At 38.9% G+C, this 25,036-nt stretch overlaps 3 protein-coding genes across 6 annotated transcripts; 2 read left to right on the top strand and 1 right to left on the bottom strand.

Moving 5' to 3' along the window:
• The first annotated feature begins 1,835 nt into the window (after positions 1-1,835).
• Positions 1,836-13,535, top strand: LOC105172998 (protein NLP2). Of its 4 annotated transcripts, none has more exons than XR_002287883.2 (7): positions 1,837-2,542; positions 2,974-4,057; positions 4,739-4,786; positions 4,874-5,894; positions 11,544-12,575; positions 12,756-12,917; positions 13,259-13,535. XR_002287883.2 is itself a non-coding variant. In XM_011094631.3 (5 exons), exons 2-5 carry the CDS (start codon positions 3,152-3,154, stop codon positions 12,425-12,427), a joined length of 2,859 nt encoding a protein of 952 aa, XP_011092933.1. In that variant the 5' UTR covers positions 1,837-2,542; positions 2,974-3,151; the 3' UTR covers positions 12,428-12,733. The 4 variants fall into 4 exon arrangements, 1 of the variants encoding a protein (XP_011092933.1); XR_848691.3 differs by having other exon boundaries at positions 12,756-13,021; XR_848693.3 differs by lacking the exon at positions 13,259-13,535 and having other exon boundaries at positions 1,836-2,542; positions 3,127-4,057; positions 12,756-13,005.
• On the bottom strand, positions 13,113-15,356 carry LOC105173045 (putative serine/threonine-protein kinase PIX13). The gene is made up of 5 exons (XM_011094691.3): positions 14,834-15,356; positions 14,252-14,731; positions 14,036-14,178; positions 13,796-13,919; positions 13,113-13,684 (listed from the first exon to the last, which is right to left on the bottom strand). The coding sequence occupies exons 1-5, from the start codon at positions 14,895-14,897 to the stop codon at positions 13,251-13,253; spliced, it is 1,245 nt and encodes a 414-aa protein (XP_011092993.1). The 5' UTR covers positions 14,898-15,356; the 3' UTR covers positions 13,113-13,250.
• Positions 15,357-21,982: 6,626 nt separating this feature from the next.
• Positions 21,983-25,023, top strand: LOC105172996 (uncharacterized). Its single transcript, XM_011094629.3, has 5 exons — positions 21,983-22,260; positions 22,335-22,518; positions 22,904-23,110; positions 24,370-24,564; positions 24,646-25,023. The coding sequence occupies exons 1-5, from the start codon at positions 22,178-22,180 to the stop codon at positions 24,781-24,783; spliced, it is 807 nt and encodes a 268-aa protein (XP_011092931.1). The 5' UTR covers positions 21,983-22,177; the 3' UTR covers positions 24,784-25,023.
• The last annotated feature ends 13 nt before the right edge of the window (positions 25,024-25,036 follow it).

Raw genomic sequence — 25,036 nt, 5'->3', positions numbered from 1 at the left:
GATTGGCGACGCGTACAATAAAAATGAAAACTAGATGCATACATATATATATATATATATATATATATACATGCTGCCCTGCCCCTACTGCTAAATATATATACCCCTAATCTCATCAGTATATACATATATAATTGTATGTTAATACTGTAGAATTTAATTCATCAAATAAAAATTTAGGTGAATTATAGGGCAGTTGCTGTATATTTATAAGAAGTCTGTCCGCAAGTTAAGGTGATATAATTAATAATTAAGAATAATTAGAGGTGGTAGTGAGATGAGCGTTTTAAGGAATCTTTCAACGTATATACACAAATATTCATGATAAGGATTCATGATCAGATGTACTATGGTACTGGTATCTTTCTTATTATTAACAGCTAACACCCACCTCTTAATCTTATTTACACCCCCACATGCCAACCATCTATACATATATATATATATATATATGTAATTGTGGTTATTATTATTATTAATTAGTAGGAAAAGCCTTTGGTGACCCCCAAGTACCAACCCTCACCCTCCACCACAGACAAATATAAAAAAAGCTTAATTAGAATAAATAATAATGATTCATTTAATTGGAGAATCCAACAAGACGATCATGACATCATCAGCACCAGATTCTATTGGCTGTGTTGTCTCTAATTAATTAATAAGTTGAGATGTGATGATTAGCATATAATTAATACCATACTAATTAATTACCCTTTGAACTAACTCACTAACAATTAATTCAACCTTTGAAGTCATAATAAAGACGTCAGCCATTGACTAATTATATATATATACATGTCCAAGTTGTTAAATAATAATAAAGGGTGTGTATGTCCTAATTAATCAAATTAACTTTGGTTGGGTACTGTTTCCCCACGGGCAACAGGCAACAGCAGGCAACAGGAGGATGGATGGTTGTGGGGGGGAGAGTATGTAGTGGAAGCAGAAAGAGTAATGAAGGTAGGGTAGCTCTGGATGTGGATGTGAATGTCTTTATGGGAACGTTATTGGAAGGAATATATGATATAGATGATGAGTGTAGTGATGATATATATGACTCACCTCTACATACAATTCAACTCTACATTATATTACATACTTTTTAATTAGTTAATTAATGACATGGCAACATATTAAAGGTGAAAGGCCAAAGTTGGAAATGCATGCGGAGAATTGAGAGAGAGGCGTGTGGCCCTCCAGCATTTTGAGAGTCATTTTGATGCTTGCACAAAAGTTGAACCTTTTTTTATATATTATTAACTCAACTTAAATATATATTCTAAGAGTTGATGAGAGCAATCAAGTAAATTGAAATATATATACATAATCGGGGGCGCACTAACAAGGGCCAGAATTAATAATAATAATGTAAATGCAGCCTCCCGGAGCTGAAGAAGACAGCTACTCCTCTATACTAGTTTCCACATACACACTCACTTCAATTTTTATGTACATATATACTAACAGATGGGACATACGCATGCGCAAACTAGGGGTAAGTCACATACCAAATCAGTTATGCTGATGGGCTGATGAGCTTTTATAAATACTATAAATATGTATATGTATAGTAGATAGTAATTGGAATTGTGCATATATATATATAGGTAAGGCAATTTAAGCATGAATGTAATATATAATTAAGTAGAATTTTGAAGTGAATTGGATGGATGAGCCAACTTTATCATATATATATATATTAATTATAAAGAGCAGTAGTAAGTAGCAGAGTAGTTTTAAGCCATTGGTTGATGACGTATGTTGTTTATATGTATATATATAATGATCACAAACACCAGAATTAGAATCTTCCTATGTTAATTATATCACAAACACCAAAACAAATGACTCAACAGTGAATACCCTCCAATGACCATCCAAATCTTTTTACAAAAAACTAAAGCCAAGGCTGCCAACTGCCAAGCCAGACATCCAACACTAGCTCTCTATGGATATATGATCCACGCATCAGATCATGCATTGCAATTTCCATGCGCATCATATCTTTCATCATCACTTGTGATGCTTCTACTTCTGGATCATCATCCTGGCCCCTGCAGCAGCAAATTCATTAATTACACTGCGCGCCCAATAATGCATTCTTTTCTAACAATTACCACATATATAGTATACTACCAATAATGCAGCTATATATATATATATATATACATGGTTAAAGTAAAACGACTCCCTCCCTATATTATCTTTTTTTATATAGATGCGTTGATTGCACTTGTGATTCTTTTTGTTTTTGGGAGAGTGGGGTCCGGTTAGCATAAGAGAGAGATTCTTGTTCTTCCCCTTCCCCACTTTCTTTCCCATCCCATCACATCCCATGTTGTACTCAAACAAACAATATTGTCTATTTGATGGATTTTATGCGGAGGGAGAGAGAGAGAGAGAGAGAGTCAACAAGTTTGTAAGTTAATTTGAGGCAACAACAGCCTTGCCTTTGCTTTTCCAGTTTCACACAACACAAGAAATGGTTTTGTTGCTCATCAGAATTTGGTTCTGGTTGATGGGATTCTTAGATTAATGAGAGGTACGTACGTAAAAAACATCATATATATGCATATCCCTCACTTTCTTAATCTTTTCTACTCCTTTTCCTCAGTCTGCTGTCGTCTCTCGCTCCATCTCCATCTCTATCTTGTTTCTCAAATCATATTTCAACTTATATTACTTGACCTTTACTTATTAACAGACGCGCGTAGCTAGCTAGGGTCTGGTTATTGAATTTATAGTTGTAAGAATCATTGACTAGTCTTTTTTTGTAACAGATGTTTTTGTTTTTAAGAATTTTGTAAGAGAGAGAGAGAGTTGTGTTTAGAGTATATATGACTGAACTGAATTAGTCATATTAATTAGTGGTTGTTTTTATTGCTCTACCGTGCCATCGCTGCTTCTATTAATTGTTTGATGAAGGCTTCTTTGATTTCTGCTCTCTCAAATGCATTTTTACTTTGTTCTCAGTTACAAAGAAATTATTGTCAACGACCATGTTTGTGGCGCTGGGAGTGATTGGGGACAAAAATCCTTCCTGGAAGTTCCTCTTCTTGTTTTTCATATTCAGGCTGCTTCTTTGTTTTGGTTCATGATCCACTAATTGCGTTTTTGGATTTATAGAATGGGTGATTGACAAATATCCACCATGGAAGATGGCTCCTTCACACCTAATATCATGTCGCCAACCTTTTCACACTCCAACTTTGATTTCAATCTCATGGATGAACTCTTGTATGGTGGATTCTGGTTAGAGACTACCGACCTATCCAACTTCTGGCACCCTGCAGCTTCAACTCCATTAACCCATTTCAATTCCACCTCATTTTCAGAGACTAACATTCACACCTTAAATACTGATCCACCTCATCACAGTTTCTTAAAAGAATCAGCAATATCAAACTTTTTTGACGTCCCAAATTTGAGCTACCTAGGAATGGATGAATTTTCTGAAACGCAATCACATATCCATGAAGCTACCACCCCTCCAGCTTCCTTGAACCAATCTGCAAATTTTCTTGTCGAGGAAACCCATGTTAACACCAGGTTGTGGGTTGGACCAAACAGAAACCCAATTCGTACTCTGTCTGTGAAGAAGAGATTAGTGCAGGCTATCAGCTGCCTCAAAGACTCTATCAGTGATAAAGATGTCCTTATTCAGATCTGGATCCCTGTAAAGAGAGGAGGTAGGCAAGTCCTCACAACTAACAACCAACCATTTTCGCTGAATGCAAACTGCAAGAATCTTGCAGACTACAGAGATGTCTCCCGCAATTATCAGTTTGCAGCAGATGAGGACTCTAAGGATTTCATTGGGTTGCCTGGCCGTGTATTCTTGAACAAGTTGCCTGAATGGACTCCAGATGTTCGGTTTTTCAAAAGAGAGGAGTATCCCCGTGTTAACGACGCCCAACAGCACAACGTTAGAGGATCACTTGCACTTCCAGTTTTCGAACAGGGCAGTGGTATTTGCTTGGGGGTGGTTGAGATTGTGACAACTAGTCAGAAAGTCAATTATCGCCCTGAACTTGAAAACATCTGCAAAGCTTTAGAGGTCTTTTCTTTTTCTCCTAATTGTTTGTGTTTTGTTTCTGTTCAAATTCATAGCGTAATCAAATCTAAGTAAAATCTGAAAAAGACTTTCCAAGAGTGCAAAGCTGTTGCATGCCAAAAAGGTAGATGAAAATTTGTGAAGCTGTGTCCTGACGGCTTTAGCTGCATGATCTGCCTTCTATATACATACAAGTCATGGAGCCTAGTTTATTCTTCTACCTTTCCTTAGTTTTTCTGTTCCCGAGTTATGCATACTACCATGTCTGTAGAGATGTATGCGTGGATCTTTAAACAAGTTTGAAGTTGCATCATTTTGTATAACTCATCGACCCTTACACCCATTTTGATATGCTGTTTACAGTTTCTTACCTATGATGCAATCTCTTAGTCCATGGTCTCCATGCTTCTGTTGATAATTTCCCGGTGAGATTTTCATACTTCTAGACGCCAAAGGAACACCACAAAATCAGCCCTGCCCATCTCCACTAACAACTTTTAGTGTGACTGTGATTCTATAATTAAAAATCTCTTCATTGGGGTTCATTTTCTTGGAATTGATAGAAAAACCCCAATATACGGTGGTTGTTCGAGTCCTATGCTTTCTGTATCTGTGTTTCGTGTCATATAAGATGTCAAAGCATACAGTTGCTCTCATTTTTCTGAAAATATTTTTCTCTTGCAGGCTGTTGATTTAAAAAGTTCCAACATTCTGAGTCCTTCCAATATAGAGGTAATATAACATATTTCAAATTTATCAGTTAAAACCATCTGCAATTGGAAACTCAGCCCTGACACAGCCCTCTAATTCAAATATCAGAACCGTGAAGAATCTTACCAAGGTGCTCTAACCGAGATAAATAATGTCTTGAAATTTGTCTGCAACACACACAAATTGCCCTTGGCTCAGACATGGGCTTCATGTGTTCAGCAAAATAAAGGGGGTTGCCGGCACTCTGTAGAGAATTATGCACGATGTGTTTCAACAATTGACTCAGCCTGCTATGTGGCTGATCCACAAGTTTCTGGCTTCCATGAGGCATGCTCTGAACACCACTTGCTCAAAGGTGAAGGTGTTGCTGGGAAAGCATTCCTTACAAATCAACCATGTTTTGCTGAGGACATTACTGCATTTAGCAAAACAGAGTATCCTCTTGCACATCATGCGAGGGTGTTCCACTTGTGTGCTTCTGCAGCAATACGCCTGAGAAGTACGTACAACAGAACAGCTGATTTTGTTTTAGAGTTCTTCTTGCCCCTAAATTGCAAAGATACCCAACATCAGATGCGGATGCTTAACCTATTATCATCTGTTATACAACAAACATGCCAGAGTTTACAAGTAATAACTGATCAGGAGTTGGCTCAAGAAACTTTAGGCAGAGAAAGAAGCAACACTTCAGCTGGGAGATTAGATGATGAAAAAAAGCATCCAAAGCTGGTAATATCTCCTTCCAAACAAGACTTGCTCGATGGTTCACCTTGGATTGCTGCGAGCCGGGTGGATTCCCAACAGAAGGGCAAAGGAATTGCTGTTTCTTTTTCTAATCGCATGGAGGAACCAGAACGAGAGTTTAAGTTGACTACCCAATGGGATAACTCTGGCTCAGACTTTCAGAATGTGCCAGCAGTTTTAGAGCATGACGAACTCCAGCGGGATTCTGGACCCCGAAGAAGCGGGGAGGGTGGTGGAAGCTTTTCTTTGACAATTGGGCATCTTCCGTTAGGTGCTCAAACAAGCAGCGAAAGGAGACGGACAAAGACTGAGAAGAGTATTAGCTTGCAAGTACTTAGACAGTATTTTGCTGGGAGCCTAAAAGAAGCTGCTCGGAGTATTGGAGGTATGACAAACTCCTCTAAGTATAGTGAAAAAAAGTTGATATTTCCATTAATAGATCATATCATTTTAACACTATTATTAAGTAGTATTGGTGTAACTTGTTAGTTGACTGCATAAACTTCAGATTTTTTTTATAATCCATAATTCTACAATTCATCGGATTGGTTTAACTCTCCAGAAGATTTCTATAAATCTTTACTCTACGAACTTCTCATTTCCTTGATGGTAATTATGGACAATAAACCTGAGCAGTGTGGAAAGTTTGCTTCTTAAGCCTCCTGCATGCGTTCTATGTAAGGAAATGGATCGGGTTAAGATGGATAACAGGTGGAATATGAAGGCGATAAAAGACACACGAATTTGTTAACCCAGTTTGGATATAAATCCTACGTCTGGGGGCGATACCAAGCCAGGAGAAAACACTCAAAGAGGAGGAAAATTGAGGAGTACAACACACACACACTTGTATGCAAGTCTTCACCACACGTGAAAAACAACACTCACCCTCGTCTCAACTCTTTCTTTTCTCTCTACTCTATTCTACTTTGCTCTATAAAACAATGCTAATAAGAGTAGTATATATAGCCATGACTTATCCTTTTTCCAACTCAACTTGGGATTTCTAAGTTGAATGAGGTTATCCTTCTCCAACTCAACTTTGAATCGGGTTATCCTTCTCCAACTCAACTTGGGAATTCTAAGTTGAATCAGGTTATCCTTTTCTTCTTCAAATCAATCTTCACAACTTAACAATCTCCCACTTGAAGATTGATTAGCTTTTCTCCACTTCTTTCTTGGTACCGCCGGGTTTGTCCACTCTAGTCATCAAGGCCAGTCGAAGCCGTACACAGCTTCAACTTCGCCATCGCAACCGCCTTGGTCAGCATGTCCGCAGGATTCTTTTCTCCTTGGATCTTCTCCAGCTGCAGTGCCTTCTTCTCCAGAAGTTGTCGGATGAAATGGTACTTGATCTCGATGTGCTTTGTCCGCGAATGGAACGCGGGATTCTTTGCCAGATGGATCGCACTCTGGCTATCGCTATGAAGAATCACATCTGCCTGAGGTTTCCCTAATTCACCCAACAAGTGTTGCAGCCAAATGAGCTCCTTAGCTGCCTCAGTAACTGCCACGTACTCAGCTTCCGTCGTGGACAGTGTGACAACCTTCTGCAACTTTGAGACCCAGGATACGGCTGTACCGCCATATGTGAACACGTACCCTGTAGTGCTCCTCCTTTTGTCATAGTCACTCCCTGCAAAATCAGCGTCAACAAACCCAAACAAGGTAAGCTTGCCCTTACCAAACACCAATGCTCGGTCCTTAGTACCCCTCAGGTACCTAAGAATCCATTTCACAGCTTCCCAGTGCATCACTCCTGGATTGCTCATAAAACGGCTAACTACTCCCACTGCATGTGCTATATCCGGTCGAGTACAGATCATAGCATACATCAGGCTCCCAATTGCTGAGGCATACGGTGTGACTCTCATCTTTGCACGTTCGGAGTCAGTCTGGGGCGAATCACTGTTGGATAGTTTGAACTGATTTCCCAATGGCGTTCCAACCGGTTTTGCATTTTCCATCTTGAATCTGCATAATACCTTCTCAATATAATCAGATTGAGATAACCATAATTTACCAATACCTTTGTCCCTTGTGATTTTCATGCCCAATATCTGTCTTGCTTCGCCAAGATCTTTCATGTCAAACTTCCTCGATAACTGATCCTTGAGCCTATTGATCTCCTTGACATTTGATCCTGCTATCAACATGTCATCAACATACAGGAGTAGAATGATAAAAAACTCATCGAACCTCTTCACGTAGCAGCAATGATCAGCATTGCATCTAGAGAAACCTATCTCTAGCATGAAGTTGTCAAACTTCCTGTACCACTGCCGCGGAGCCTGTTTCAATCCATACAGGCTTTTCTTCAGGCGACACACCTGCTGATCATCTCCATTATACCCCTCTGGTTGTACCATGTATATCTCCTCCTCAAGATCCCCGTGTAGGAAGGCTGTCTTTACATCCATCTGTTGTAACTCCAAGTTCTCTGCCGCTACCATGCTCAACACAAGACGAATAGTAGTTAACTTGACAACAGGTGTAAAAACATCAGTAAAGTCAATACCGTATCTTTGTTGGAATCCCTTTACTACGAGTCTTGCCTTGTACCGCTTCTTCCCGTCTGATTCTTCCTTAACCCGATAGACCCATCTGTTCTGTAGGGCCTTCTTTCCTTTTGGGAGCTGACACAATTCCCATGTGTTGTTTTTCTTCAACGAGTTCATCTCGTCGTTCATCGCAAGCTCCCACTTGCTCTTGTGGACATCATTGACTGCCTCTGCGTAACATTCGGGTTCTCCACAATCAGACAAAAGCAAGTAATAAAGAGAGGGGGAGTACCTATCTGGGGCCCTTCTCAGCCTCGGTTCTCGACCCAGTGCCAAGGGTGTGCTGCTTTCAGTAATCGGTTCCTCCGATACTGGTTCTGGTTCTATCTCCGTCTGTTCGGTTTCGTCCGTCTGAACTCCCACTGAATCCGTATCTGCTGGTCTCATGATCCCGGAATTTGAAATGTCGAGATCAACAAATTCCCTTTCCTTCTTGTCATCGCCCGGGCTTACCTTCCTGTCGTTGTACATTACATCCTCATTGAATATAACATTCCTGCTACGAATTATTTTCCGGTTTTGATCATCCCAGAATCTATACCCAAATTCGTCAGTCCCATACCCAATGAATGTACATTTAATCGACTTAGCATCCAGCTTAGTCCGATCATCGTTCAAAATATAGGCTGAACAACCAAACGTACGTAAGAAAGAAAGATCCACTTTCTTACCACTCCATACCTCTTCTGGTATCCTGTTGTTCAACGGGACAGAAGGCCCTCGATTGATCAAGAAAGCAGCCGTGTTGACTGCATCTGCCCAAAACATCTTTGGTAGTCCGCTCTTCAATCGCATGCATCTCGCACGCTCATTCAGTGTTCTGTTCATCCTCTCAGCAACGCCATTTTGCTGAGGTGTCCCCGGGATTGTTTTCTGCATTCGGATTCCATGGTCGGCGCAGTAATTCTTGATACCTTCACTGCTGTACTCGCCACCATTATCCGATCTGAGACATTTCACTTGTAGACCTGTCTCATTTTCCACTAGTGCCCTCCATCTCCTGAATGTATCAAAGGCATCAGATTTTCTTTTTAAGAAATACACCCATACCTTTCTAGTGGAGTCATCGACGAATGTCATGTAGTACGTTGATCCACCAAGAGATGACACTGGTGCTGGTCCCCACAAATCGGTGTGAACAAGCTCTAACTTTTCTTTCCTCGGAGTTCTTCCTGTGGTCAAGAAGCTCACCCGCTTCTGCTTTCCGAACACGCAGTGTTCACAATGACCCACCTCCACCGATTTTAACTCGGGCAACCGTCCTTTCGACTTCAGCACGTTCATTCCTTTCTCGCTCATGTGGCCCAAGCGATTGTGCCACAGGTTAGCCTGCGATACAGTTCCTGCAAAGGGAATGTTTGAACTAGATCCTCCCGCCATGTAGAGCGTTCCCGACTTTAGTCCTCGAGCCAAAGTCATTGCTCCCCGACTGATCTTCCACTTCGCGTCTCCAAACGTCGTGTGGAATCCATCACTATCCAGCTGTCCGACTGAGATCAAGTTCCTTTTCAGTCCTGGTATGTGTCTCACATCATGTAGGGTCCAGCATGACCCATTCGTTGATTTGATCCGCACATCTCCCTTTCCTACAATCTTGAGGGGTTTGTTATCTGCAAGATAAACTAAGCCAAAATCACCTGAGGTGTATGGCTCCATGATGTCTTTGTTGCTGCATGAGTGGAATGAGGCCCCTGAATCCACAACCCAATCATCGGAAGAACTGCTCACACTCAACAAGAGTGCATCCGTGATCTCCTCCGTCGCGGCATTCGCTGTTCGGCCCTCCTTTTCCTTCTTTGGCGCCCGACATTCGCTTTTCATGTGTCCGGGCTTCTCGCAGTTCCAGCACACCATCTCCTTCTTGCCCTTGTTCTTCCCCCTGGACCTTGACCTTGACCTTCCACGGTATTTACCCCGTGTGTCAGGTCTCCCTCTGGACTCTGTATGTAGCGCAGAGCCAGATGATCCACCCGTTTGCTTTCTACGGGTTTCCTCGTTCAACATCATGTCTCTGATGTTGTCGAACTTCATCTTCTCCTTCCCAGACGAAGTGCTCACTGAAGTAACAACCACATCCCAACTGTCAGGTAAAGATGAAAGCAAAATTAACGCTTTTACCTCATCGTCAAACACGATATCCACAGACGCCAGCTGTGTCGTGAGTTGGTTGAAGTCATTGAGGTGATCGGCCACCGACTTCCTCTCCTCCATCTGCAACCTGAATAGTTTTTTCATCAGCATAACCTTGTTCATTGCTGAGGGTTTCTCGTACATATCGGCAAGAGTCTGTAGAACTTCCTTCGTGCTCTTTGCTCCCTTCACATGATAGGCGACATTCCGAGAGAGCGACAGGATTATTGCGCTCATCGCCTTTCGATCGAGCACCTTCCATTCTTCATCACTCGTCTTCTCGGACTTCTCTGCAAGTGGTTCGTACAGGTCCTTCCCGTACAGGTAGGCCTCCATTTGCATACGCCAAAACCCAAAGTCGGAACCATTGAACCGTTCGACTGGAAACTTTCCCTCCATCTTAACTCCTTGAACCAGGCTCTGATACCAGTTGTAAGGAAATGGATCGGGTTAAGATGGATAACAGGTGGAATATGAAGGCGATAAAAGACACACGAATTTGTTAACCCAGTTTGGATATAAATCCTACGTCTGGGGGCGATACCAAGCCAGGAGAAAACACTCAAAGAGGAGGAAAATTGAGGAGTACAACACACACACACTTGTATGCAAGTCTTCACCACACGTGAAAAACAACACTCACCCTCGTCTCAACTCTTTCTTTTCTCTCTACTCTATTCTACTTTGCTCTATAAAACAATGCTAATAAGAGTAGTATATATAGCCATGACTTATCCTTTTTCCAACTCAACTTGGGATTTCTAAGTTGAATGAGGTTATCCTTCTCCAACTCAACTTTGAATCGGGTTATCCTTCTCCAACTCAACTTGGGAATTCTAAGTTGAATCAGGTTATCCTTTTCTTCTTCAAATCAATCTTCACAACTTAACATTCTAGACACTTGATAAAAGCTACATCCACACCTTACATTAACATTGAAAGTAGAAAATAAGCAAACCTTCATCAGAGGTTGCAAACAATACATTCACCAGAAGTACATATGCTCTTTATTTGGTACTTAACATGCCCACATCTCTTCAATCTTGAACATCAGCCACAAAGTCATGTTAGAGCCAGTCTTTTCTAGTCAGTGCTCAGTGGTTTAGTGCATACATTCCCATCTCCCGCCAGTTTTAGATAGTTATCTAACATAAGGAGAATACTAGCATTGTTCAGATCTATATTTTGTGCAATCTATTAGTTTTATTGGACCCTCAAGCTTGAACTTTTGGTTGGCATTCTTGGTGGATTTAACAGGATACTGTATCTGAGTTTTGCCCATTATCAACTCAAATCTAATTACAGCTCGTTAAAGATTTCTTATCCTTTTTTCCCTATTTCAGTGTGTCCAACTACCTTGAAAAGAATATGCAGACAGCATGGAATCACTCGCTGGCCATCTAGAAAGATCAAGAAAGTTGGTCACTCATTGAGGAAACTACAACTTGTGATTGATTCTGTCCATGGTACAGACGGTTCTATTCAACTCAGTTCTTTCTATAATAACTTTCCAGAACTTGTGCCTCCAAATGTACCAGGAAGCAGCCACTTTTCGACGTCAACGATGAGTGGTAATTTGCAGCAGGTGACCAGTCAGCCTGACGGCACCTTGTTAAGTCCTGCAACCACTGCCTCAAAATCACCTTCATCTTCTGGTAGTCATAGCTCCAGTTCAAGTTATTTTTGTTCTACTGGGGTGAAGCAATCATCTAACCCTGTCAAGGTCTCCAGCCTTGGAGATGCTCTATCAGCAGAAGAGACTAGAGGGATGCTGAAAAGAACACGGAGTGAAGCAAAATTGCATGAAAAGGGCCAAGAGGAAGCAAAGCCTTTGATTCGATCATATAGCTATAAGATTTTCAGTGATCACACCGCTATTGCGGCTCCAGCTGTGCCAAATGATATCAATCAGGCACATCATGTGGGTACTTTTAGAGTAAAAGCAGTTTTTGGGGAAGAAAAGATCCGATTCAGTCTGCAGCCACACTGGGGTTTTAAAGATTTAAAGCAAGAGGTCTTGAGGCGTATTAACATAGATAATGGCGGTAGCATTAACTTAAAATATCTCGACGATGATGCTGAGTGGGTGCTTTTGACTTGTGATGCTGATCTTGAAGAATGTATTGATCTACACAGATCATCCCAGAGTCGAACAATCAAACTATCCGTCAATCAAGCCTGTGGTTCACATATTCAAGGTTCATTTCGTAGCGAGGGGCCATCTTGAAGTGGCCTTTACCATATAGGATACTTGATTTTGTCTTGAAGTGGGGTTTTTTTGGCTTCTTAGAGTCGAAAATATTTGATAATAGTTGTGTTTGAAGTCGTTTGACATCCAACGGAGGAAAAGTGAACACTGGCAATAATGGAGTGAGGTGATTGGTCTTTGCACTTTTTATGTTTTTGTATTCAGTAAGATTAAGACCTACTAATGTACTACATGTAATATGTATAAGGGTTCCTGATTGCTCTTTACATATTATATCCCATTTGATTCTCGGATGAAAAAGATCACTGATTTTTTCTTCTTTTATGCTTGATTTTATGATGATCAGTTGATCATGATGAGTGTACTTCTAGATGCTGACCAGAGAAGAAGCCGCCTGGGGCACTCCTCCTTACCAGTTTATCTCAAACCAGACAGATTCATTCGTTCCCATGATAATTTCTGGAGGTTCTGAAATTTGTACGTACAGCTCTGCTCCGCTGAATTGCTTGTAAGAATGACTACCAGATATCAATGTCACCTTAGGATAGTTGACATGTATATCCTGGTCTTCTGTTAATTCAGATAAATGGAGGACATCTTCTGCTAGCACTTGTAAGCATATAATAATCAGAATCTCCTTATTTCAGACAAGCTAATAAAAGCCTTGACATCAGCACATTTTAGTAGCGCACAACTAAAATGATAGGGTTCCCAAGACGAATTTCCAATTCTTTCAACTCTATTGAATTAATATTACAACAAGAAGCTCACTGCATCTGGAAAACTTTTGGAGCCATAAGTATCGGCTGTTGGCAACAAATTAACTTTCAGATGAAAATGATCATGCAGGTGGTGGGAGTGGATAGGCTTGATTTACTTCTGGAGAACGATAGTGCAGATGTTGCTGCCCATGTCTATCAGCTGCCTGATAATAACTAGAATGTATTCTAGGATCTCTAGGCCTCTCATTATCAGAGTGGATTCTTTCCAGTGTCTCAACAATTTCTTGCATTGACGGTCTGTTTTTGGGTTCATTTTCAAGACAATTTAGAGCAAGCTGAGCAATTTGTAATGCAGATCTGGAAGGATATTTTCCTTCCAGACGTGAATCCATAACGTTCTTTAACTTCCTCCTGTCAGGTAAATGAGGCTTGATCCATTCAACCAGATTGTGTTTTCCAGATGGACGATTTGGGTCGAGTGCCCGCAACCCCGTGAGCATTTCGACTAGGACAACACCAAAACCATATACATCGCTCTTAACATACAAGTGTCCTGATAGAAAAGAATGCCATTAGAATTAATATCAAGTGCAGTACTAAGTTATTATGGGGTTAGCTATCCATATGGAAGCTGATCAAGCTAGGAATTAATGAGGATATTTACCTGTTGCTACATACTCAGGGGCAGCATAACCATTTGTGCCCATAACCTGTGTTGTCACATGGGATTTACTAGCAGTTGGACCCATTTTTGCAAGGCCAAAATCAGAGATCTTGGCATGGTATGACTGAGAGCAAAATAAATTAGAGAAATGCTAAAAAATTAGATCAACATCATAGGTGAAAAAGTGAATGAGATGATGAGTTAAAATATATTGTGGAATACGAATTGTAGGGGTCTTACCCCATCAAGCAATATGTTAGAGGCCTTGAAGTCTCTGTAGATGACTTTTTTATCTGATGCATGCAAGAATGCAAGACCACGAGCTGCTCCAATTAATATCTTAACTCTAACATTCCATGGAAGTGGCTGACCAGCAGAACCCCCTGAAAAAGTTAATAAGAGTTAACTCATTAATTACTTACTAGCACTTATAAATTAAGGATATTAAACCCTTACTTCCGAAAAGATGGTTCTCCAAGCTGCCCTTTTGCATAAATTCATAGACAAGAAGCAACTCTGTGTCTTCCCAACAGTAGCCCAACAGCTTGACCAGATTAGGATGAGAAAGTCTTCCAAGGAAATTCACCTCAGACTGCCACTCTTGAAACCCCTGCATGCTTTCAGAATTCAACTTCTTAACAGCAATGGGGGATCCTGCCCCTTCACCTGCACCGTTTTTGAAATCGAGCAACCGACCTTTGTAAACTTTGCCAAAACCACCTTCTCCAAGAACTGTATCACTTCTGAAGTTTCTTGTGGCAGACTTGAGTTCCGAAAACGAGAAAACTCTCAAATTGGGGTGGGCTAACATCTGCCCGCTCCCACTCATCACCTGCACATCACTGCTTCCGCTACTACTTGTCCCAGCAGAGAATATGCTGTTAGTGTTACCAGAAACGCTAGTGCTCACGCTAGTCGTCGTCTCCGATATTGCCGCTGCAAAACAAAAACATACAACTCAATCTCATGGTATGCAAGACATAAATAAATAAATTAGATGCAATCCCAAATGACCATCATCATATTGAAATAGCGAACCTGAACTCGATTGGACAGTACTCGTTTGATCAACGGAGGCACAACTACTTAAGCAGCTTCCCATCACACTATTTATATATATATTCACCAGTAGTGCTGAGCTGACTGCTAGCTATCTGATATTTTTCGGGACCTGTCCAGCTTTTAATTGTTTCTTGGAGAAAAACGACAGTACAAGTGAATCAAATCATAGGGTTGGTTTGAGGGATCTCATATTCACACAAAATTCTTCCTCTTTTTCTTCTTCTTCTTCTTCTTCTTCAACAGTTTATCTATATACTGTTGGTGGTTGAGGGAATGAATTATTATTATTATTATTAGATAAAAGAGCAACAACAGTAGTATATATATGTTTGGACCTCTTCTCTTCAATTCTTATATATAACAAAACGATGATTATAAGTAATTTGTTAGTGAGGGGCTAATTACCTTTTAGATGTCATGTCTGTGGGTAAATTTGGTGAATGAAGGTTACATGACACGACAGTAGTTACAAATTTAGGGGTTGGGGTTGGCATTGGCATTGACAATTTGGCATGAACAGACAGAGACAGTGACAGAGAGTAAGGAAGACTTTGCATCGATCCCGTCCAGACAAAGTCAAGTCAAACATATCATGAGCAGGAATTTGACTGCCGACTGGTCAGACTTGGGAGTTCCATTTCCATGTAAACATGAGCTGCATGCAATGGCAGTTAAGAGTCAGGAGTTGATGACCACACTGCATATGCATATGCACCTCATCTTTCACATAATTACAATTAAATTAATAATAACTGGGAGTGAGAAGCAATAGACAAATGCATACATTCACAATTTTCAAAGGTTTGATGAATATGATGCCACGTCCCAATCCTAGCTTCAACGCAATCGCAATGGAAACAAACATCCTTACTTGCTTAATTTTTATTGATTGAATATGATTCACAATTCCACTTTGCCGGCCTGCACGCCCATCACCTGGAAAATGTCAAACTCAATTATATATATTACCGCGTGTCACACATCTAAATAATTGTGTGTAATCTTAAAAATTATATTTTAATTAAACAAATATAAAAGTCGAGAAAAATGGATGACGTGACAATTATGAAAAAATTAATAAAATAATGCTAAAAATATTTTTTTTAAATGACAAAAAATATGTGATGCTTCTTTTTAATAAAACTAGTTGTTGTGGCACGTTATTTCTGCATGCATATAATAAATAATTTTTTACGTTTTAAAATATACTATAAATAAGAGTAAATTATATCAATCAATACATTACATTAAAGAAAAAAAGGAAAATAAATTAATTTTATCAATTAATGTAAAGCTTGGATTTTTATTAGTTGAAAGGCATTTTCGACTTTACAAAGTGATATAATTAACCATCAATTGTGAAAGACTTTTTTTCATATATATATTAATATAGATATAGATATTAAATTTATAGAGAAATAGGGTCAAGGGGGGGCTTTTAAATTTTAAAATGGAAATCATCTAAGGTAATTTAATGCTTAGCGGTTACACTAATGAGCAGAGCCGGAGAGTAATCTGTAGTAATCATCCTTCTAACCTTCACAATAAATTTGCCTTCCAACTCAAATTTGTGATTAATAGAAAAAAGCCTTAAGACTGCGCTTGCCTCCCATTAATTAATTCTCATTTCACTCTATCCAATCAACTTAGGTGATTTTTTTATTGTCAGATGATTTTCTCATTCAAATCAAAATTTATCTGAAATACATTTCATTATTTTTTTAAAAAAAAACATATCATGTTATTATAATTATTATATAGTTTTTTTAAATAACACATTTTAAACATCACATCAATCATTATACTTATATCTTTATTTTACATCTAATCTTATATTTTTAAAAAAAATCTCATTTCAATCAAATACATTCCATCTCAATTTTCCTATTAAGATGAAACACAATTGGGAAAAAAAAGTATTTAGTCATATAACTTTGTCATCGATTAATTTTAGTCCTCTAACTTTTGTACATATCAATTTAAAGTCATTAATTTGCAGAAAGGTATAAATGTCATCCGAATTAGGGTTTTCTTTCCAATTTTCCGTCGAATTTGGATATTAAGACCGGAAAAATCTGATGTGGTAAAAAACATGGCTGATTAATCCAAGTAAGCATCGACGTGGAATTCTTTTTTTACTAATATGCTTATGTTGCAAAAAATGTGTAATGACGTGGCTTTAAGGGAAAAGAAAAAGAAAAGACAACGACTTCTCAGCGAACGATTTTCTCCAAATTCCCCCAAACTCCTCTGCCCTAATTTCTCTCTTCTTTCCCCCGATTTCACTGTGCTTGAGAAGAGGCACTTGGTGCGAAAATAGTGGTGATGCGAGACCCTTCTCGCAATGGCGAGCCTCTCCCTGATTACGGTAAGTTTTTTATTCTCCTCCTTTACTCTGAATCGGAATGGCTTGTGTTGCGAGGACCAACAATGGTTTGTTTAATTTTTTCTCTGAATAATTTTGTGGTCCCTTGTGTTGAAATGCTACTTGACTACTTTGTGGTCTCTTGTGTCGGAATGTTACTTGACTACTTTGTGGTCCCTTAGTTTTTTACTCAAACAAAAGTTTGTGGTCCCTTTTGCATTGACAGAAATGTTGGGCGACACTGAAGTAAAAATGTATATTTGTGGCAATAATTTACCAGCATGTGGATTATCTTTTTGTTTGCTAGATTATCAAACAATATATGGATTATCTTTTTGTCTGCTCCTATGACCTGCAGACAATCTGAATATGATGATAATATAGAATATGGGCCAAATTTATATCGTATCTGAAAGTTTGCTGAACAAGATAATAGGTTAGGACAATTTGGTTTCACTGTTTCTACGGAATTCAAGGCAAGACATCAGTTGAATTATAATTGCAATTTCCCTTTACATAGTCATTTCCAAACATTTAGTAATTTATTATGATCTTCATTGTATAGTAAATTTTGAATTCACTACTTATTAAGGTTAAGAATACTTGACTTTATTTTGATATGTTCCATAATGATGTTACACAATCATAACCTGTCCAAAAGTTTCAAGACAAACAGGGTCTTGATATACTTTGAGATTACTTATATTCCATGTTGTTGTACTATAGCAAATCTTGTATTACATTATAATTAGTCTTTGCATGAGAAAGCTGAACATGAAAGCTATAAGATTTCTCTGTGGTAGTTATAACAGTTGATAGCTAATTATTTGGAATAAGGGAATAAATATGACCCGTCTTTGGAAGATATATTACATTTACTAATGTTGTATAAGCACTTAAAGGGATACATCAAAAATGCTGAAGTTAATTATGGATTCTCTGATATTTGATATGTATCAGAATAAGTATTGATATTCTGATACAAAAGTTGGTACTTATGCTTACATGTTTTAGTCTGTTCTTTATTGAGTTTTAATAATTTATTTTCTTTTATGTTGTTTGTCTGTTTTTCTTTTTTTTTTTTTCTATTTTTTATCCCAGCCATAAATAGTGGGCTCCTAACAATGATAGTTCACTATGGGGGAACAATGAAAAAGACTGAATATGTGGGAGGCGAAAGCTATAAATTTGACCATGTTGAGCACAAATTTGTAGGACTTGGGACTTTAAATAATTTGAGCAACTATGTGGGGATTAGAGGAGAGAAGAATTATTTCATAAAAGAAGAAAACTCCATGAAAGAAATCACAACAAATGAGACTTTGCAAGATATATTTCTAAAGTTTGAACATCTCAGGGAGATTGAAATATATATAAACGGGCAGTTAGTGGCTGAGGAGGGTGAAGAGTTTGAGGGGGTGAATATTTTGAACGATTATAAGTCTTATTCAGGGGGTGAATCATTTGATGATTCAGACAATGAGTATGAGTATGAATATAAAATGCAAGAAGATAAGGATGATGAGGGTGATGAGGGAGACAACGATGGGGTCAATGTTGAAGAACCTGATGTAGAAGGGCTAAGGGTCGAGAATACTGAATTTGAGCAGTTGTTTGGGGATGAGAACACAGTATGGAGTGAAGATGAATTAAACTCCAAGAAGGGGTCAGATGAAGATGAAGACAAGGGAGAAACATTCCCTGTATTTAACCCATCTTGCATGTTTCACCCTCATTTTGAGTTAGGATTGATCTTTAGCACAAAAAAAGAATTCAGGACTGCAATCCAATCACATATAATTGAAATGAAAAGGAACATAAAGTTTACAAAAAATAACAAAAAGAGAGTGCGTGCAAAGTGTTTTGACAAAGATTGTCCATGGTGAATACATGCTTGTAGATTGAAAGGTGAATGCACATTTCAAATTCGGAATTATGTCCCAGGACATACATGTAATATCTCATTTAATGTCAGAAACATGAAATCAAGTTGGCTGTCACAAAAATACATTCATAAGTTCAAAAGTGATCCTAAAAGAGGAGTAAAAGGATTCAGAATTGATGCTATAGAAGATGTGAGGGTGAATATATCCAAAAATCAAGCTGCAAGAGCAAAACGACTTGCATTGCTGATACTTGAAGGCAGCCCCAGTGCTCAATATGCGTTGTTGTGGGATTATGCAGATGAAATAAAAAGAAGTAATCCAGGATCAACAGTGGTTTTGGGTACTGATGATTCAGATGGGGTGAATCTGTTTGATAGATTTTATGTATGTTTGCATGCACTGAAAATAAACATTTTGGCTGGTTGTAGACCAGTAATATGTATGGATGGGTGTCACCTTAAATGTCCACATAGGGGAGTGTTATTGACTGCTGTTGGCATTGACCTTAACAATAATTTTTTCCCTATTTGTTATGCTGTGGTAATGAGGGAGAACATGGAGGTATGGGAATGATTTTTAACTTTGTTGAAAATGGATTTGCACATTGAGGAAGATTGTAAGTACACGTTCATGTCAGATAAACAGAAGGGACTTGTGGGTACTTTGGAGGAATTGTTTCCTAATGCTGAGCATAGGTTTTGTGTCAGGCACCTCCACTCAAATTTTAAAACATCTGCTTTTAGAGGTTTGGCCTTAAAAAATGGATTGTGGAAAGTTGTTAGGGCTACAACAGTTAACTAATTTAATCGATGAGCTCAAGCTGGCTCGGCTTGTCTGCCACCCATATTTATTGCTGAAGGAGCTAAATGTCTGCGAACTATCTGATGCGGTAGTGTGGTTGGTGGAAGTTCGTAAAACTAAGGATTGGAATACCCGAAAACAAGGCGGTCAAAACAAGGTATGAATTTATTAGGGCTTAATTTATTTGAGAAGCATGTTGGACCTAATTTTAAGCATAAGGGGTTATTATCAAAGAAAAGCAAATGATTTGATTAAAAAACCAAATACTGTTAAAATTCTGAAAAACTTTGGGACAATAAGTGTACTTTCATAGCCCATTCGCGGTCAAAACGCGTGTAGTCCAATTTCTATGCAAAGGGATTTTTTTTAACTTTATTTTATATCACCGGGGGAGGGGGAGGGTAATTGATAATTTAATGTTCATAGGATTTTTTTTTTAATATTTCTATTATCACATGGGATCCCTGGATTTTACCTTCATTAGAAGGTCTTATTTGACTTTTAAAAAACCCTCTTACCTCTTGTTGTTAATGATGTCGACACGACATCATTCACATTCACTAACAAAGCCTCTTAATTCAACCTATGGAATGAGCACATTAATTCATTATTGTTGTTATTCTAAAATAGAATAAAGTTTTTTTCAATGAGTCTGGGGTGATCGCTGCTCTGAGTGCAATGAGTATGCCTCAATTATTTAAGAGGTATATCTATTAATGCGTGTAAAAAACACACGAGTCTAATGAAACTGGACTATCACTCAAAATTTGAATCGAAGAGAATGCAAATCGTAAAAGGGGACCTACAAATAAAACGTTAGCACTCCAACACCCAAATTAGTATTGGATTTGAGATTGAATAAGCCAAAATGTAAACAAGTTTGATTGAAAAATTCATGGTGAATAAAATTGATGAAAAGTGCAAGAACGCATGATAATATGCTTATAGAATGGTCGAAAAATATTTAAATAATGCTTATAGAGCAAGAGAGATGGTTTAGAGAGTAACAGAGGTGTCCCCCCATATGGAGGACTAAATATTTATAGAGGAAGTGTCCCCATCTACAAGGGGTGTATCTCACTCCCGAGAATCTTGCGAAGTTGGTTGGGATGGTTGAAATAAGGGATAAATTATCCTTATCTATAGCTAGGAGTGCTTCAATAGGAGTTCGCTTTATCTTGGGAGACCCCGTGCCTGTGAGGAGTCTCAACCGCCAGAGGGCCCCTCCTTGCTCACGTGGGACTTCTAGGGCTTATGTGGTTTGGAGGTGATTGTTGACACCTAAGACAACTGGATGCCACGATGGAGTATGGGATGCTACGTATGTGGGCTTTTTGGACCGAATGTTCTATTGGGCTTTAACCATGGTCTAAGTCGAGAGATGTCCTAGGCCTCCTCCCTTCTTCCTAGGCTTCTTGAGCTGTCTGGGCTTGTCTAGTTAGATAGTAGGCTGGGACATCCTTAGCTTCTTGAGAGCATTATGGGCGTGGGATGTCTTGGGCCTTCCGAAGGGTACCATGGACCTTCTATTTTTTTTTTTTCTTCTTCTTGGGCCACTTGAACCTTTAGGCCAACTTATTTTTATACACATTGCCTACAAAACACAACACGATCAGAATCAAACTAGAGAAAGCCCCAATACTTAAATTAGTAGATATTTTAAGAGTATAATGGTCTTAAGAAAAATAGAGTAGACAAAATTATATTTGATCCATAGAGGGTCGATATTTATGGAGAACACTTAATTGTACAATTTTATATGAGCCATAGATATTAAAATTATATAATGGTTACATTTGGTGGTTACCCAATCTTAAGGTCCATAGAGCTTATAGATTTTGTCATGAAGACATTCGTTTAATCAAAAATAAGGTTTTAAAAGCTTGTCCAAAAATCAAAGGTATTTAACAGGAAGGTCATAAGACGACTTTGATAAAATATCTCCAGATCAATTTTTCCTTTTTCCTTTTTTATTTCCTTTTTAAATAAAAAACATGATTGTATATAATTTATAACCGTTAAAGAAAGTTTGATAAAATATTGGGAAGCAAGGCAAAGTGGGAAAGATTGTCCTCCACTGACTTCGACCTATGTGACACGTGACTGAGCATATATAGATAGAAGCAATTCGATATTCTTGTATTCCGCCACCACCAGCATATGTTTTATTAATGCTTATACGACGACGATTCAGATGAAGTTGAAGATAAACAAATAGGCATAAACCCTTTTATCAAAATTGAATCTTTGTTGTCTGGAAACCAAATAATGTGTATAGCGGTGTTCATATGGAAATCTCATCCATTTTACCCTTTCCTCCTATTGCTCAACAGAGACGAATATCACAATCGGTATGTTCCTAACATGCTATTTTTCCTGCTGGATGTGATTTCAACTGAAATTTTGGTATACTCTGTCATTAAAGGCCAACGACGCCGTTGAGGTGGTGGGAGGACGGTGAAATAGTCGGTGGAAGAGATGGGCGGGCGGGTGGAACCTGGTTGGCTTGCACCAAGGATGGAAAGGTTGCTTTTGTTACGAATGTGAGAGAAATCCCATCCCATTCGCAAGTCAAAAGCAGAGGAGATCTCCCTATTCGCTTTTTGAAGGTAACAGTTCACTTGTAACCTTTTCCTTATTCTTTTCTTGTAAGAAGCAAAAAAATTTGGGTGAAGTCCATTAAGTTAACCATCTTCTGAATTAATTTCAAAACTATGGTAATCTGTGTTTAGTGATATAGGGTTAAAGTGCCATCACCCACCAGGGTTCTCCTCTGGTGCAGTCCTGCAGAGGAGGACTAGTAGATAAGCCACTGCCTTACTTTCCACATTGGCACCACCACTTTTTCGTTGACTATTATCTTTCGGTGCCAATGCTTTGTTTTTAGCTCATATGTATTAGTTTTTTGTTTGAGGTTTACTGTGGTTGTTCTTGTTGATGAATATTTTGAGGCGCTAGCGCTGCATACTATGCTTATCCTTTGCCATCTTGCAGACTCAAAAAAGCCCCCAAGAATTTGCTGAGGAACTCGTTGGAGAAGCAAACCAGTATAATGGGTTCAATCTAATAGTTGCTGATCTTTGCTCGATGACCATGCTTTACATTACTAACAGGCCAAAAGATGATGGTCCATCTATAATAGAAGTTTCTCCTGGCATTCATGTTTTGTCAAATGCAAAATTGGACACTCCATGGCCCAAGGTAATATGATGCTTTTTTGTATCTAATTTGCCACCAATAGTTCTGATGTATATCATTTGCTGACACCTTGCCCATGCTTTGTATCCTAATACTTTTGATCTATATGACTTTGCTTGTAATATTGTTGGATCAGGGGGTTTGCGTACATGCTGCAATAGGAGTTAATGGACGCTAGCAACGTCTTGAGCAAGGTCGATTTTTACGGAAAAGACTAGCATGTGAAATAACACTTTTTCACTGAATGACTGAGATATTGTGCAGTTGTTGGATTGATCAAAGAGTATTTATTGATGAGGTCGACGCGTTTAGGTTTGAGGAGCAACTTAGTCAACATGTTATTTGTATTGTGTTAAGATTTAACTATCTATACCCACACCATGCTTTCATGTCAAACAACTTAGGATTCTCTAGCCGGGCCTTTAGATGGCTTGCCCTGCATCGCTCCTGTTGGAGAATGCTATTTTCCCTTGCTGCTCAATTTCCTCTCTTGGGCCCTACGGATACTTGTTTAGTTAATGGGGGTGAGTAGTGTGAAAAGGCCTACAATCAGATTGTGCCCTCTACTAATTCCTCTGGGCCCTATCAGTGAGTGTGTTCATTTGGCCGACCCACTTCCTTGCTGGTTCAATTTAGGTTGGTGACAGTCTTCACACAATCTCTACTACTACCGTTGCAAAACTATTCTTGATAAACGGGTCCTCAACTTCAAAATGCGTGGAGACTCCTCGGTGGAATTTGCTACTTGGAAGCCTCTATTTAATTTCCAGCACTATTTTAGGCTTGGTGAAATCTTGGAGCAAGGGATTTCCTTCATGATTGCTGCAACTTCTTTGGGCCACAGACATGGCTTCAAGGCTTTCCTACCTTTGGACCTTGAGGACAAGGCCCACTTGAAGGGGACGGCAATGATAGGAATGAACCATCGTGTTAGACCAAAGAATGAGATATTGGTATGTCGAAGTAGGAGATTCACTAGCCCACTAGTATTATTATATATACGTTATGCTATTGATATATAGGTGATTAAATGAAATGGCAGAGAACAAATTCAAAAAAATCTTCCATCTTCCTCAATTTCAGGAACTGTATCCTGTTCGAATTGGGATAACCATTTTTGTAGTTTTTGGTTCATATCAGTAAGCCATAAAATTTATATAAGTGCTCCCTTGTTTGCTTTTATTTTTGTGATTTTTTTTTATAGTTTATGTAATATAAACAGCAGTTACATGTCTACTTTTCTTCTCAATATTGGACTGCAGGCTCAAAGGTTGCGACACAGTTTTGAGGATGTAGTGCAAAAATGTTGTGATGCTGAAATGTCAATGGAAGAGATAACTGAAAAACTAATGACCGACACTACTAAGGATGATGATGAAGAGGAGCTACCTCACATTTATCCTCCTGCCTTTGAGTACCTTTTGAGTGCCATTTTTGTGGATGCAGATACACCTTCGGTAATAAGAATTATTTGTCGGATTTTCCATGGTTTCAACCCCAGTTCACAGGGACATTATTGATTCTGTGAAACATGACAGGGACGATATGGGACAAGAAGTGTTTCTGCAGTGGCTCTGAAAACAAGTGGAGCAGTATCCTTCTACGAAAGAAGTCTGGAGGACGGTGTTTGGAAGGAGGAGACAATAAGCTATCATATCGAAAGAGAGAGAAGGTGACCTCCAAAGAATGGCGAGATCACAAGAAGACTAGGTATATGTATTTACTGCCAGTTTGCTGAAATGAAATATACACAGGGTAGGGCTCTTGTGGATGCATATGGATGGAAAGGAGTCCACTATAGGGTAGCCTTCAACGAAAAGAAAGGAAGGTTTCTCTAAATAATATTTGTTGCATGCAACTTGGGCGTGATTGAATTACATACTTTGTATGGTATCAACCAGCCGCTGCGAAAGTCATGTTGTTATTGCT

Source organism: Sesamum indicum, linkage group LG10 (assembly GCF_026168435.1).
Source record: "Sesamum indicum cultivar Baizhima isolate 11 linkage group LG10, ASM2616843v1, whole genome shotgun sequence".
Taxonomy (NCBI): domain Eukaryota; kingdom Viridiplantae; phylum Streptophyta; class Magnoliopsida; order Lamiales; family Pedaliaceae; genus Sesamum; species Sesamum indicum.
Note: the sequence above shows the minus strand (reverse complement) of the source record. Positions and strands in the feature narration are given on the sequence as shown.

Excerpts from the sequence above, each read along its gene's own strand:
- LOC105172998 (XM_011094631.3), top strand. The coding sequence starts at position 3,152 with ATGGAAGATGGCTCCTTCACACCTAATATCATGTCGCCAACCTTTTCA. Across the intron at positions 4,787-4,873 it reads TGAGTCCTTCCAATATAGAG|AACCGTGAAGAATCTTACCA; the intron begins GTAATATAACAT and ends TTCAAATATCAG. Across the intron at positions 5,895-11,543 it reads AGCTGCTCGGAGTATTGGAG|TGTGTCCAACTACCTTGAAA; the intron begins GTATGACAAACT and ends TCCCTATTTCAG.
- LOC105173045 (XM_011094691.3), bottom strand. The coding sequence starts at position 14,897 with ATGGGAAGCTGCTTAAGTAGTTGTGCCTCCGTTGATCAAACGAGTACT. Across the intron at positions 13,920-14,035 it reads CTAACATATTGCTTGATGGG|TCATACCATGCCAAGATCTC; the intron begins GTAAGACCCCTA and ends TTTTGCTCTCAG. Across the intron at positions 13,685-13,795 it reads CCCTGAGTATGTAGCAACAG|GACACTTGTATGTTAAGAGC; the intron begins GTAAATATCCTC and ends CTTTTCTATCAG.
- LOC105172996 (XM_011094629.3), top strand. The coding sequence starts at position 22,178 with ATGTGTATAGCGGTGTTCATATGGAAATCTCATCCATTTTACCCTTTC. Across the intron at positions 22,519-22,903 it reads TCCCTATTCGCTTTTTGAAG|ACTCAAAAAAGCCCCCAAGA; the intron begins GTAACAGTTCAC and ends GCCATCTTGCAG. Across the intron at positions 24,565-24,645 it reads TGGATGCAGATACACCTTCG|GGACGATATGGGACAAGAAG; the intron begins GTAATAAGAATT and ends GAAACATGACAG.